Genomic DNA, 15,296 nt, shown 5'->3' on the forward strand with positions numbered 1-15,296 from the left:
TACTCGTTGGATTTACCCAGGGATACTCGAGTACTCGATCGGAAAAACATCATCAAAATGGAAACAAAACTCTTTTTGGAGTGGCTTGTGTATACGCTGTTGTTTCCATTTTATATATATCTATGTTTTATATGTATGTACATAAGGTGAGACTTTAATAAAGTATTTGTCTTGTCTTGTCTTGGCTAGATAATATTCCGAGGAATTTTATACCATTAATAGCTCATTTACTACATGTACTAATTATGTAAACTGGCAATAATCTAGTCAATTAATTAATAAACATCTATAGAAAAATGATTACTCAAACAACAGTATTTGGGAATCGTAAAGAAACACATTTAATGATCAACAAAGGGGTGATGATTAGAACTTACTGATGCTTTTAACCATTTTCTGAGGGTCGACACAGGGTGCAACGAATTTGTTCTTATTTAGAAATATTATCTTGTTAACTTTTTCTGGGACGAATCGATTTCTCAACTTTGTTACGTAACTAAAAGTCCTGCTGATGAAAATATTTGCTCTGACGGTACAGAGGTAGTGGAATGACTTGAACACGATTAGTCAAAAGTGAAAGCCTTGGAAAAGGTGTTCTTGTTCATAGCCTACCTCTGTTTGGAGGAATTTTAAATGACAATTAAACGCAAACATTTGGAACGTATTTTGATTTTGATTTATTTCGATTAATATTTAATTTCCCGGGATGCGCTTTTAATAAAAATATTTATTTCTTTGAGAAGGCAACAACATTCTAACAAGAAACCAATTAGTCGAGTATCATTTTGGTATTCGATACTTGGTACTACCGAGCGATACTCGAGTACTCGTTGACATTCCTAATAAATAGTAAAAAACCACCATAAAATATTCAATCGACCAATATTTGCCAGTATTGACCACTTTGAGGAGTAATGTCTGGGGCGTTAAATACTGGGGTCGAAATTTAACAGTTATCACTGACCCCAACTTGTTTGTAAACATCTGTTCTGTGACTTATCCTAAATGTGCAGTAGATTTTATAACTGAAATTGAAGGATTAGTAAATGATAAACTTTACCAAAACACGGAACACTTGTAAATTAGTGATCAGCAGAAATCTTTAAAAAAAGAGACCATAAGATAACACCATGTTGGTTTTGTACAAAGTAATTGGTAAAGAATTTGCTTACCGGTATTTCCATGCTTGCAAAAACACTTCTGTCCTCAATAACACAATAAATCATTCTACCCAGTCTGATGTATGGAAACTGTTCATAATGGTTTTTGTTGAGCCTGCGACTTTTGTCGCAAAAGCGAGACATAGCGATCCTACATTCCGTGGGCGTCGTCATCGGCGGCGTCCACAAATATTCACTCTGTGGTTAAAGTTTTTGAAATTTTAATAACTTTCTTAAACTATCCTGCATTTCAACCAAACTTGGAAAGAAGCTTGTTTATGATCATAAGATAGTATCCAGAAGTAAATTTTGTAAAAAAAAAATCCTGTTTATCCGTATTTTACTCATAAATGGACTTAGTTTTTCTGCCAGTTAACATTACATTCACTCTGTGGTTAAAGTTTTTCAAATTTTAATAACTTTCTTAAACTATTCTGGATTTGTACCACACTTGGACAGAAGCTTGTTTATGATCAAAAGATAGTATCTAGAAGGAAATTTTGTAAAAATTTATTTCCTGTTTTTCCGTATATTACTTATAAATGGACTTAGTTTCATTCCAGTTAACATTACGTACAGTCTGCAGTTAAAGTTTTTAAAACATTTATTAGATTCATAAACCTTCTTGGATTTTTACCAAACTTGAACAGAACTTCTTACAATCAAAAGACAGTATCTAGAGAAAAATTTTTAATAATTTTTTCCACATTTTTGTTGAGCCTGCGACTAACAGCAAAAGTAGGCAAGACACTGGGCTTGCGGAACCCTTACTAATTTTTTTTTAATAACAAACATTGAATTGAAATTGAGGACCTCATTTCATTGTAATCAGTGTCTAATCTAAAAATTTCCAGAAATCCAACTGACCTGTGAAGGTATTTTGCAGAATAGTGTGCCTATTTGGTTTTGATTTTACAAATCCTTTACAGAACTTGAGGCCTTGAGTTTGATCTTATTTTCAAAGATTAGGCCTTTTGAGAGTAACTGGGAATAGTAGCTCTAATTGGTTTATGTATATGGCAGTATTAATAAATACAGTATAACCTGGACTTATTTCTAGAGAAACGCTTAATAAAGATCAATTAAGAATTAAGTCATATCAGTATAATTATACATTGTATATATCTCAAAATCCTAGCTTCATGTGATATAGTAGAGTAGTACTTAATTACTTGATTAATAATTCTTTCCTTCTTACACAATGATTAATGCCTCTTGAATTTATGTCTTAAGTAGTTTTCAGACATCAATACACAAACTGCAGAAAAACGCTGTCATTTCCTTTAGATCTCTATTCAATTAGCTGATAGTTTGAATGTTTTCCATTTGTTACTTGTAGCCTTGGACTTTTTATTTTGATATTTTAAAGTTACGTATATTTGAAGGTGCCATTGTTATATTACTGTTAATTCAGATATTATTGCAAATAATGTGACTGAGTGATAATCGCAATAATAAGAACTCCCATTCTGATATCTGATACATATAAGTGTATGCAGATTTACCTGAAATCACAATAATAAATCTCACATTTTTGCCAATTCCTCAAAAATCCCAATATAAATGCACGCAATGATTTCTGAATTTACAGTACTCTTATAATTATACTAATGTATTTTCAGCTATGTGTTGAAAGCAGTATAGAGAAGACTTTATGTTGCTGGATGTGTACCTCAGGACCAATTAGTATGACAGCAAGATCTGATCGCAGAGGTTATTGTCCTGGTAAGAATGAACAAGCTGAACAAGTCAGGAATATGACAGTTATTGTCCATTCGTTTGATGTGTTTTGTCATTTGATTTTGCCATGTGATTAGGGACTTTCCGATTGAATTTTCCTCAGAGTTCGGTATTTTTGTGATTTTACTTTTTTTTTATACCTGTTTTTTGCTCACCTGACTGTTTGGCCAATGTTAGCTACTCTTGTCATGTTGATATATTCTTTGTCTTTGTTATTTATTTTACTAAACAATCTTCTCAGAAACTACATGACCACAGTCAAATTTAGGGCTTTTAATATAAAAATTCTTTTGCTCCTGCAAATTAAGCAACTGTTCTATGGGAGGAATAAGTAATAAAAAACTAGTTAAACCCTGCCACGAGTGAATGAATCTGTCCCAAGCCAGTAACGTTGTCAGTCTTTGTCTGTCTTTGTTAATATTGAAGTGTTTTTTCTCCAAAAAAATAGTGTTGATGGCAGATCTTTGATGAGTAAACATATTATACCCCACATCTAGGAGTGAGGGCTATACTGCAAACAACTTGTCCGTCTGTTTGTCTAACAACTATTGTTGTCATCCATTTCTTTGGTACTTGTGAACAAAATGACTTCACAGTTTGTCAGTAGTTTAACAGTGATTAGTTGTTTCTTGTGGACACTTTTTTGGATCTGTCAGACACCTACTTCCTGTTTGCAGATAATTCAGTTTTTATGCCCATGCCATAGGCAATGGGGGCAATAAGTGTTACCCTTGACCTTCTGTCCTTTTGTCCGTCCCATATTCGTTTCCACACACTATCTTTAGTTTTTCTCATCCAAATTTTATAAAACTCATACACAATGCTCCGAAACAAAACATGCAGACAGAGCTTGAATTTGGGCAGTGAGTCACTTACCGTTCTAGAGTTATGCCCCTTTTTAACTTGGAAAATTGCAAAGGTTGAGCGGGGTCATTCACCTCTTCCGACACATTCTTCTTTTATTTCAATATATGTTGAATGAACTTAATATTTTTGTCACACATTTCTCCAACACTACTGAACAGAAGGACTTCATATCTGGTATGCAGCTTAACAGTGATAAGTTTTGATGTGCGAGGAACCTACTTTCTGTTTTCTGATATTTTAAATGACAAGTTAGTATCAAGTCATGTAACTACTTGTTTTTGTTAGGCCTGCATCATTTTGTCATGGAAGCGAGACATAGGGATTTTAAATTCAGTCATCATCGCTGATGTCAACATTAAGGTTCAGTGGTTGGTTAAAGTTTTGTTTTGTCATACCTTCATGGTATTGGATGAAACAACTAATGTACACCAAATTACTAATGATTCTACATTGAAAACAACTAATGTACACCAAATTGTGTTTAATAAAATGGAAAAGTAACTCATGCTGATGTTTAGTGATCTACAGTATAAAACAGGGTGATTAAAGTCAAGATGATAACAGTCTTATTTTAAACCCTGTCATATTTAACCTAAGGTTCATATTTCAGTGTGTGAATGACCCACATTCACCGGTTTTTATTTTCACCAAGATTCATTATATTAACCTAATACCCATGTATATATGGTAGATGCACCATTGTACTGTATATTCAGAAATTTGTGCATGTGCTCATAATTAAGATAGTTAAACAATGGACAGAAATGTTTTATTCAATATCGAGATTTCAGGAAATGTTGGATAGAAATATTACTATCAAATTTAGAATGCAAGTTTTTATTTTTTCTAAATCTTTCCAATTGCAATTTTCGCAATAATAAAAAAAATGGAAAAAATGTCTTACTTTACAGTATCCACATTATTCATATTTGTACAATATTTTCAGATCTTAAAGTTTAATGCATGATAATTTTATAAGATGAAATAAAAACTCTCACAACCCCTTTTCCTTGAAAATGCATTTATTTGTCAAATATTGTATTTTTCTGCCTGTAGATCTGAAATGAATTTGATCCTAAGATGATGGACTGTAATCTAATGAACATGTTATTACATTACAGGAGAGTCCATAGCTATCTCTGCCGAGTTTGAGAACCACTCATCACGGACAGTGATACCAATGGCTACTTTGTATCAAACACAAGCTTTCTTTGCCAATGGTAAATCAAGGGTCAGAAGGACAAAGTTCACAGTATTGACAGGTTAGATAAATTACATGAATATTCATACTGGATATAATAAGATGCATATACAGTCGAACCTCGTTGTGTCGAAGTCGAAGGGACCGGACCAAAGTATTCGACACATCCGAGGATCGACTCATCCGAGGTCGAGTGTTTCGTCATAAATTTGGAATGCATGAAATACGGTATGATTTGTGTAAACTAGATACAATGAACAGTGTGCTTTTTTTCGATATGACACTTTATGATTGTGTATTCAATCTCCATTTTTGGTCCTTCATAATAATTAAACACACAAGTACAGATACAAATCATGCACAAATAAAATCAACAGTCTACACAAATATTTACAAAGGTCAGTCACTATAAATTATGAAATCACTCGCGGAACGAATTAAGTTATGAACGGTCTCTGATGAGCCAGAGGTCGTCTGCTTTACATTAAATTATCATGAATTTATCATAATTGTTCTAATCCTTTTATTTATTGTAATTAATGAGTTTTAAATCTAAGGATTCATTAAATCTCTGCTTGGGTCATTTAAATTCGTTTTGTTTTTATCTGATGTGAAGAATGTTCAGCACACTAACATTCCGCCTGAACGATCAACCAAAGGTGTTAATTACCGGTCACCATAAACATGTCATTTTAACTGTTATACAAACAAGTATGTTAATCAGCTTTAATCTCTTTTGAAAATGATTAGGTTACATAAGAAATACATCCGATTTTTATCATTAGGTCTGCATCTTTTGAAAATTCTTACTTTCAAACTTCGAGTCATTGGGGTCAATTTACCTGAATTTTACATCGACGGGACTATAAAATTTACTTGACTAAACCGAGTATTCGAATCAACGAGTTCGACTCATCAGAGGTAATTATGCATTGATCAAACAGGAATTTTACTGGGACCGAGAAATTACTTCGACTCATCCTAGTTTTCGACACAACCGAGTTAGACACAACGAGGTTCGACTGTATATATATAGAAAATTAAACATAGAATATATTCTGTACTTTTGCAAACTTTTACAGATAGATAATGTACTCTTCAGTTGATAAATAATGCTAGAAGCTGGTAAGCATCTTTCTGGAGTTCTGTGCAAATTCAAAAAAAATTTGATGCTCTGTACTAAACCCAAAAAATTAAGTCTTTATATAGATATTTTTCCATTAACATGCAGTGTTCCAGCTAGGATTTCAAAAGGGCAGGGTGCCAATCCTGAAAAAGGGCATTTAACGCGTGATATGATAATATGAAAAGGGCATGTTTTGATAAAGATTATAATCAAACATTGTTTGTTCATTGAATCACTGGTTATAAATATACAAGAACAACATCATTAGCCCAGAGAAAAACTATCTTTCTACTTTTTAGGCTGAAAACTTATCAAGCAGCTTGTGACAAAAGTTTTAAATCATTGCTTGGCACAGTTAAGCTTTATATGCAGTATTTTTTGAAAAATGTCCTGCTTCATTCTGTTTCTATGGTCTGACACACTTTACAAGTTTCACCTTTCTACCTTTTCTGTGCTTAATGGCAATACAGCACAAAACAGCTGTAAATGCACAATGTTAGGATATAGTGAACAGTGAAAATTTGGATTGAAAATAAAAAATACAAGAAAAGATGACCAAGGCACCCTACCAACCCTGCTACTAAGACCCTCTTTAACTTTTCCCATAACTCAAAACACCTACACATATAAATTCTAAAGCCAGAAGTATGAAGACATATTTTATAATATCTTAGTAGGTTACTCAATGCTAGGAAAAAATAAGATTGAGTTATCTTTCTTTATTTGGGTGTGCTCCTTCTTTGGAGGATAATAAACAGTACGTAGAAGATGTAAATACGATCAACAATATGGCGGCCGATTTTGTTATTTTCGTATAAAAAATGAAGGCAGTCAATGAAAAATACGTCTTAATTTGCTATTTATTTCACGGAAAACAATAAGAGCAATGTTTTTAACGAGTTGATTATGATTTTCGACTTTCTGTCAATTACGTTTTCTCCATGAAACTACGGTAAACATTGCTAATTGTGCCCAAGTTGTATGAACATTTCTTCAAGTTCAAAGACAAATGCCGACTGACCGATTCTATTTGAATGAATTAATGTTGATGATCATTAAATGACCCATCCGATAAACGGATTTCCTATAACAACAGATTATGACACCTGTTGTAACCGTTGATTAGCTTGGGGTTGTAAACAAAGTCATATACTTGTTGCCAGGTAAATTTTCGTAGTTGGCTGATCATATCAATACGAACAAAATAATATACCAATCGATCTTCAAAAAAGGAAGGGCGCCCTGCAAACTGTAAAAAGGGCACAGGGCGGCACTCGGGAAAGGGCGGGCGGGCCGCCCTGTGAAAACGACCTAGCTGGAACACTGACATGCAATTTGAGCTGGAGTTGTTGCCCTTTGTTGCCATGTTGTAGCGCAATGTACACAAATTCCTACATAAATCAACCAAGTTCAACTTCTAATTTTACTGCTAGACTTTAAAAAAATTGTTTCATGTCTTTTTTATTTAAGTTTTAACCCTTCATCACTATGATATAGTAAGGACCTTTTATCTGACTGGGGCCTCGGTGGCCAAGTGGTCTAAGTTGTTACTACTGTAATCACTAGCCAGTCAACACTGAGATTGTGAGTTCGAACCCTGCTGGTGCGGGTGCACTCGACTCCAATCTTAATTGACTAGGATTGTCAGTTTTCCTATCGAAGGTCGTGGTTTTCTTCGGGCACTCCGGCTTCCTCCACCAATAAAAACTGGCCGCCACGAAATAGCCCAAAAGCGGTGCTTAAAAGTGGCGTTAAAAACACAAAATTCAAATCAAATTTTATCTGACTTCCTTGTACCACATGTTAAAACTTGGTTTGTCAAATCAGAAAATCAATCTGTTTGCCCTACAATATGGCAGCTAAAGGGAAATAACTCCAACTCAAATTTGGAAAAGATATTTTCCATTGCTCTATAATGGCTTCATTAACGTCAATAAAATTGTCAATTTATCATTTCGAATTAGCTCTGGAATTACCAATCTCAAAAACATTAAGCTACGAGCTGATTTACTTACATCCATAGAGCACCAATAAAAACCCTTGATCCATGACATGTTTTCATTGTATCAAGTGTCCAGGCCCACACGAGAAGGCGGGTCGATCACCAGGAGGAACTGGTTAATCTGTACTAAGTTTGATGATCATTAGATGACTCTGGTGTCAATAGTGTTAGCTATAGGTTGAACTATTGAACTGACAATTATTAGCTATTTGAAAAAAACATTCTAAAGAAAATAGTTATCAGCTTACAGTTTTAAAGGTGTATGCCGACTAAATTTAGCTAGCATTAAAATTATAATGTCTTTAAACACGCAATCTCTTGAATTCATATGAAATTTTGCACACAATTACAGTATGCTGAGCTGTATCTGAACATCTAAAAAAATGTAAAATTTATGTGCATTTATACATATAAAGATGCAGTAAATTGTTTGTCTGACAAATTAAAGTTTAAATGTTTAGAATGCACATAAAAATCAGCTTAAAATATCTATTCAAGGTTTATTTCGTTGGTGCCCTTTCAAAATGACTGTAGTCAACACTATAAAATGAATTATATAAGCTAATAAATGTACCCTACAAGTTTGTTGTGTGTGATGGTTCAGGGTGACAACTAGATAAAAATATAAGGGAAGCAAATTAAACTATGGAAAAGAGTAAAACAACAAAAATACCGAACTCCAAGGAAAATTCAAAACGGAAAGTCCCTTAACAATTGGCCAAATCAAAAGCTCAAACACATCGAACGAATGGAAACAAATGAAAATGCATGTAAGATTATTTAATAGAATATAAAAAAAGAAATATTTATGTTTTCAGGATTGCCAGTTGCTCCCCAATCACATGGAAGTTGGGATTCGCAGCTGTTGAAGATCCCTGCCGTTTCACCTTCTATTATTAACTGTTGTGTCATGAAAGTTGACTATTATATTAAAGTAAGACCTAATTAGTGTTATATACAAAATGATACAAGGCAAATTGTCATATTGATATATAGATGTTGGGAATGCCATAATGTTTGAACGTCAAAACTTCTTTAGCATCAACATGAACATATTGGTGTAGCTTAGTTCTAAAGTCAAGCTACAACCTTTGGAAAATTATTTTGTGCATGCATGGACACCAGTTTGTAAAATATCCTCTAGTTTCAAGTTATTGTTAGAGAGTAACATGAAACACTAACTAATCACTAGGTGTTATAACTCTTTAATACCAGAGGAGAGAGCTGGTCTAGTAACTGTTCAACTCAGTCCTTCATTCCTTGCATCACTATGCCTGAAACATTTAAAGGGTACATTATTTGTGTCACACATAACACCAGCAGTTTTCTTTAACTTCATTCAAACATAGATTGACAATGTGCTTCTATTTTGAACTGATTTTAGTTATTTACAAGTTAACTATTTTTGGAATTTCCATCATTTTTGCCATGTCTTTTGGAAAATCTTGTTTGTGCTGTATTTAGACCCCTCTACCAAGAAATTTGCTTTACTTGCACAAGTATAAAAATTGCGGTTTTTATTCAACGCAATCATAGGCTTGAACATTGTTTTCAATTTAGACTTGTTTATATTGTTTCGTTTGGGCTTGTATTATATTTGCCTTTGGGTTTATATGATCCGTTCATCCTATTTCGACTCTTTCAAAATTCAAGAGTCTATCCTAAATTGAGGTAAATTATATGGCCTTCCAAATACTGTTTTGATTCCTAACATCACTGAAGAGACATTAATTGTCGAAATCTGGATATGGTGTACAAATTTTTGCACCTCATGTTTGTGGTATACCATCTTTTCCGCAAGTTTATTGTTTTCTGTTTGGTAATAAATTATTATAAGATCCATTTTGTTACATCTGATGATCCTTTTATTTGGCAATCGCCAATGGCAGTCAGCAGGGTTTAAGAACATCAGTTGTTCGACCTGCTAGTCAAATGCGTTTGGTTAAAATATTCTTTTCACTTTTTTGGTCTTTTGGAAAATGTTGTTTGTGCTGTATTTAGACCCCTCTTCCAAGAAATTTGTTTTACATGCACAAGTATAAAAATTGCGGTTTTTATCCAAAGCAATCATAGTTTTGAACGTTGTTTTCAATTTAGACTTGTTTATATATATATATATATGTACTAGTATATGGGAAAACATTTGTGTAATCTCTATCTCTTTCAGATTTATTTTAACATTATTCAAAATTTGCACATTGATGAACTACATATTGAAGATGAACACCTAATTTAGATAGAATTTATTTTTTTTTCCAACTGATTACTATTATTATACCCCACGCAACAAAGTTGCTGAGGGTAAAATGTTTTTGACCCGTCAGTCCTGTTCTTTTCATCGCAACACCTCCGAAACCACACAACAGAATTTCATGAAACTTTGCAGATAATAAGGACATACTATGTAGATGTGCATATCGATGGGAAATTATGATTCAATTTTTGTTTCTTTTTGTAGGAGTTATGCCCCTTTGAACTTATTGGCCTCAATATACTACTGCAACAGTTTGTCATCGCAACTCCTCTGAAACCACAAAACAGCATTTCATGAAACTTTGTAGATGATAAGGATATACTATGTAGATGTGCATAACGACAGGAGATTATGATTAAATTATTTTTCTAGGAGTTGTGCCCCTTTGAACTTAGTGGCCTCAATATACTACTGCAACAGTTTATCGCAACTCCGCTGAAACCACACAACAGAATTTCATGAAACTTTGTAGTTAATGAGGACATAATTTGTAAATATGCATATCCACAAGAAAATTTTTATCAGTTGACTTTGAACTTATTAATCTGGTGAGATTTTGTTTGTCCAGTGACAATGTTGGGGCGTGGGGTATGTGAGCGTGCTCACAAAGGTTCTTTAATTAATTATGACTACTCCATGTCTGATCCAAATAACCATTCACTGAAAAAGATAAAAGTGTTTGTTAAACATGATAAAGTTAGGCAACAGATCACAATGTCATTATATGCAGCATTTGTTTATTTTTCATACATTCATGCATGTATTAGTTAGAGCAATTTACTTGCCTTCTCCTCAAATACTTAAGTAAATCAGTATGAACACTTTTGCAATACATTTATTTTTATTGAAATAAGCTAAGCTTCATGATATGATTCTTGAATGACTGTTATTCAAGTATAAAGTTTCAATACCAGACTTCAACTTTCAAATGAAGGTGTATGTGTATGTCTATAACAGTCACCAGTTGGCAGGTGATCCTATGATGATAAATTAAGAGAATTTCATTTTTATACGACCGCAAAAATTAAAAATTTTTTGGTCGTATATTGGTATGACGTTGGCGTCGTCGTCGTCGTCGTCGTCGTCGTCGTCGTCGTCGTCGTCGTCGTCGTCCGGCGTCGTCTGGCGTCGTCCGAAGACACATTGGTTTTCGCACTCTAACTTTAGTTTAAGTGAATGGATCTCCATGAAATTTCACCATAAGGTTCAATACCACGAAAGGAAGGTTGGGATTGATTTTGGGGGTTATGGTACCAACAGTTAAGGAATTAGGGGCCAAAAAGGGGCCAAAAATAAGCATTTTTGTAATTTTCAGACAATAACTTGTGTGTAAGTGTATAGATCTCTCTGACATTGTACCACAAGGTTCCATATCACAAAGGGAAGGCTGTAATTGATTTTGGGGGTAATTGCCTCAAAATTTTAGGAATTAGGGGCCAAAAAAGGGGCAAAAAACAAGCATTTTTCTAGTTTCATGACAATAACTTGTGTGTAAGTGTTTGGATATTTCTGAAATTGTACTACAAGGTTCCATATCACAAAGGGAAAGCTGGAATTGAGTTTGGGGGTAATTGCCCGAAACGTTTAGGAATTGGGGGCCAAAAAGGGGCCAAAAATAAGCATTTTTCTAGTTTCCAGACAATAACTTGTGTTCAAGTGTATGGATCTCTCTGAAATTGTACTGCAAGGTACCATACCACAAAGGGAAGGCTGGGATTGAGTTTGGGGGTGATGAATCATAAGGGGGTTCAAAAAATTTGGGGGGGAGATTTTTTTTTTTTTTTTTTCTTTTTTTCCTTTTTTTTTTCTTTTAAAATTTTCCATTTTAAGTTGATTATTTCTGATTTATATTTAAAAGCAAATAATAATGATATGGTAGGAGATACACACCAAACAGGATGTGTAAATTATTATATAATAAGTATTGTGCAATAGCAAGAAATTTTCAATTGCACAGTATTGCACAATAGCAAGAAATCTTCAATTGCACAGTATTGCGCAATAGCAAGAAATCTTCAATTGCACAGTATTGCGCAATAGCAAGAAATATCCAATAGCACAATATTGCGCAATAGCAAGAAATTGTCAATTGTACAGTATTGCGCAATAGCAAGAAATATTCAATTGCACAGTGTTGTGCAAAAGAAGATACTTCGTATAAATTGCTTATTTCTTGATCAATTTCAATGGGGTTTTATTCTTGAATTCTTGGGGTTCTTTAATATTCTGAATCTAACCGTGTATTAAGTTTTTGGATTTTGGGCCCCGTTTTTAAATTGGTCCACATTGAGGTCCAAAGGGTCCAAAATTTAACTTTGTTTGATTTCATCAAAAATTGAATTATTGGGGTTCTTTGATATGCCGAATCTAACCGTGTATTTAGATTTTTAATTTGGGGTCCCGTTTTTTAAATTGGTCTACATTAAGGTCCAAAGGGTCCAAAATTAAACTTAATTTGATTTTAACAAAAATTGAATTCTTGGGGTTCTTTGATATGCTGAATCTAAACATGTGTTTAGATTTTTGATTATGGGCCCAGTTTTCAAGTTGGTCCAAGTTGGGGTCCAAAATTAAACTTTGTTTGATTTCAACAAAAATTGAATATATGGGGTTATTTGATATGCAAAATCTAAACATGTATTTAGATTTTAGATTTTTGGCCCAGTTTTCAAGTTGGTCCAAATTGGGGTCCAAAATTAAACTTTGTTTGATTTCAACAAAAATTGAATATATGGGGTTCTTTGATATGCTGAATCTTACCATGTATTTAGATTTTTTATTTGTGGGCCTGCTATCAAATTGGTTCATATTGAGGTCAAAAGGGTCCAAAATTAAACTTTGTTTGATTTCATAAAAAATTGAATTATTGGGGTTCTTTGATATGCCAAATCTAACTGTGTATTTAGATTTTTAATTTTGGGTCCTGTTTTTTAAATTGGTCTACATTAAGGTCCAAAGGGTCCAAAATTAAACTTAGTTTGATTTTAACAAAAATTGAATTTTTGGGGTTCTTTGATATGCTGAATCTAAACATGTGTTTAGATTTTTAATTATGGGACCAGTTTTCAAGTTGGTCCAAGTTGGGGTCCAAAATTAAACTTTGTTTGATTTCAACAAAAATTGAATATATGGGGTTCTTTGATATGCTGAATCTAAACATGTTTTTAGATTTTTGGCCCAGTTTTCAAGTTGGTCCAAATTGGGGTCCAAAATTAAACTTTGTTTGATTTCAACAAAAATTGAATATATGGGGTTCTTTGATATGCTGAATCTTACCATGTATTTAGATTTTTTATTTGTGGGCCCGCTATCAAATTGGTTCATATTGAGGTCAAAAGGGTCCAAAATTAAACTTTGTTTGATTTCATCAAAAATTGAATAATTGGGGTTCTTTGATATGCCAAATCTAACCGTGTTTTTAGATTTTTAATTTTGGGTCCCGTTTTTTAAATTTGTCTACATTAAGGTCCAAAGGGTCCAAAATTAAACTTAGTTTGATTTTAACAAAAATTGAATTCTTCGGGTACTTTGATATGCTGAATCTAAACATGTGTTTAGATTTTTGATTATGGGACCAGTTTTCAAGTTTGTCCAAGTTGGGGTCCAAAATTAAACTTTGTTTGATTTCAACAAAAATTGAATATATGGGGTTCTTTGATATGCTGAATCTAACCATGTATTTTGATTTTGGACATTGGACCATAATAGGTAAATTAAAAACATTGAAGTTCTTAGACCACATTCTTTCTGTGTCAGAAACCTATGCTGTGTCAAATATTTAATCACAATCCAAATTCAGAGCTGTATCAAGCTTGAATGTTGTGTCCATACTTGCCCCAACTGTTCAGGGTTCGACCTCTGCGGTCGTATCAAGCTGCGCCCAGCGAAGCATTTTATTACTGACTGAAGCCAGATTTTAAAAACATAGATTTTTTCTTGTTTCTCAAGTAGTCACAATTGTCATTTGTTATTCTTGACTTGTTGAACTTATTTTCAGGTGGCATTACATATACCTGGTGCTTATAATCTGACATTACATCTACCTATAGTGATTGGAACAGTGCCCTTTCGACAAGGACCAACTAGATACACAAGTACCAGGTTCTTCAATGAAACATTTACAGACTACCAAAACAGGACAACCTTACCTGTACCTCCACCTTATAGAGAAACTATCACACCTCCCCCACCGTTTGATGGTAAGTGGCCTTTTTTATAGACAGCAAAAAATTTGCGTTCATATATTGCTATCATGTCATCGTCGTCGTCTGAAGACATTTGGTTTCCTGACAATAACTTTAGTATAAGTGAATGGATCTTTATGAAATTTAACCACAAGGTTCGTTAGCACTTAAGGAAGGTTTTGATTGATTTTGGGGTTATGGCCCCAATTGTGTAGGAATTGGGGGGCAAAAAAGGGCAAAAAAGGCATTTTTCTAGTTTTCTGGACAATAACTTGTGTATAAGTGTATGGATCTCTATGAATTGTACCACAAGGTTCCATACCATAAAGGGAAGGTTGGAATTGACTTTGGGGATTATGGCCGAAACCGTTTGGGAATTGGGGGCAAAAAAAGCGGGGAAAAACAAGGTTTTTCTGGTTAATGGACTATTACTTAAGTATTAGTCTATAGATCTCTATGAAATTGAAACACAAGGTTCCATACCACAAAGAAAAGGTTGGGTTTGACTTTGGGGGTTATGGCTCAAAATGTTCAGGAATAAGGGGCAAAAAAGGGGGGGACAAGGTTTTACTTGAGTATTAGTCAATGGATCACTATTAAATTGTACCACAAGGTTCCATACCACACACAGAAGGTTGGAGTCAATTTTGTGGGTTCTATTCCATGATAAGTTACTTCATTATCTAATCACTTTTCAGCAAAGACGATCGCCAATTCAGATTTAAAATTCAAACTTTTATTAAATTTTTTTGTAAAGTTATT

General features: G+C 33.7%; 1 protein-coding gene across 1 annotated transcript in view; it reads left to right on the forward strand.

The window, feature by feature from the left end:
* The window catches only part of LOC127735164 (arrestin domain-containing protein 3-like), a 30,659-nt gene that overhangs the window by 7,980 nt on the left and 7,383 nt on the right, over positions 1–15,296 (forward strand). The window contains exons 4-7 of the mRNA XM_052245267.1: positions 2,783–2,885; positions 4,889–5,029; positions 8,915–9,030; positions 14,348–14,549. Coding sequence (XP_052101227.1) covers positions 2,783–2,885; positions 4,889–5,029; positions 8,915–9,030; positions 14,348–14,549 — 562 coding nt within the window. The remainder of the gene's footprint in view (positions 1–2,782; positions 2,886–4,888; positions 5,030–8,914; positions 9,031–14,347; positions 14,550–15,296) is intronic.

Source organism: Mytilus californianus, unplaced genomic scaffold (assembly GCF_021869535.1).
Source record: "Mytilus californianus isolate M0D057914Y unplaced genomic scaffold, xbMytCali1.0.p SCAF_3, whole genome shotgun sequence".
In the NCBI taxonomy this organism is placed as follows: domain Eukaryota; kingdom Metazoa; phylum Mollusca; class Bivalvia; order Mytilida; family Mytilidae; genus Mytilus; species Mytilus californianus.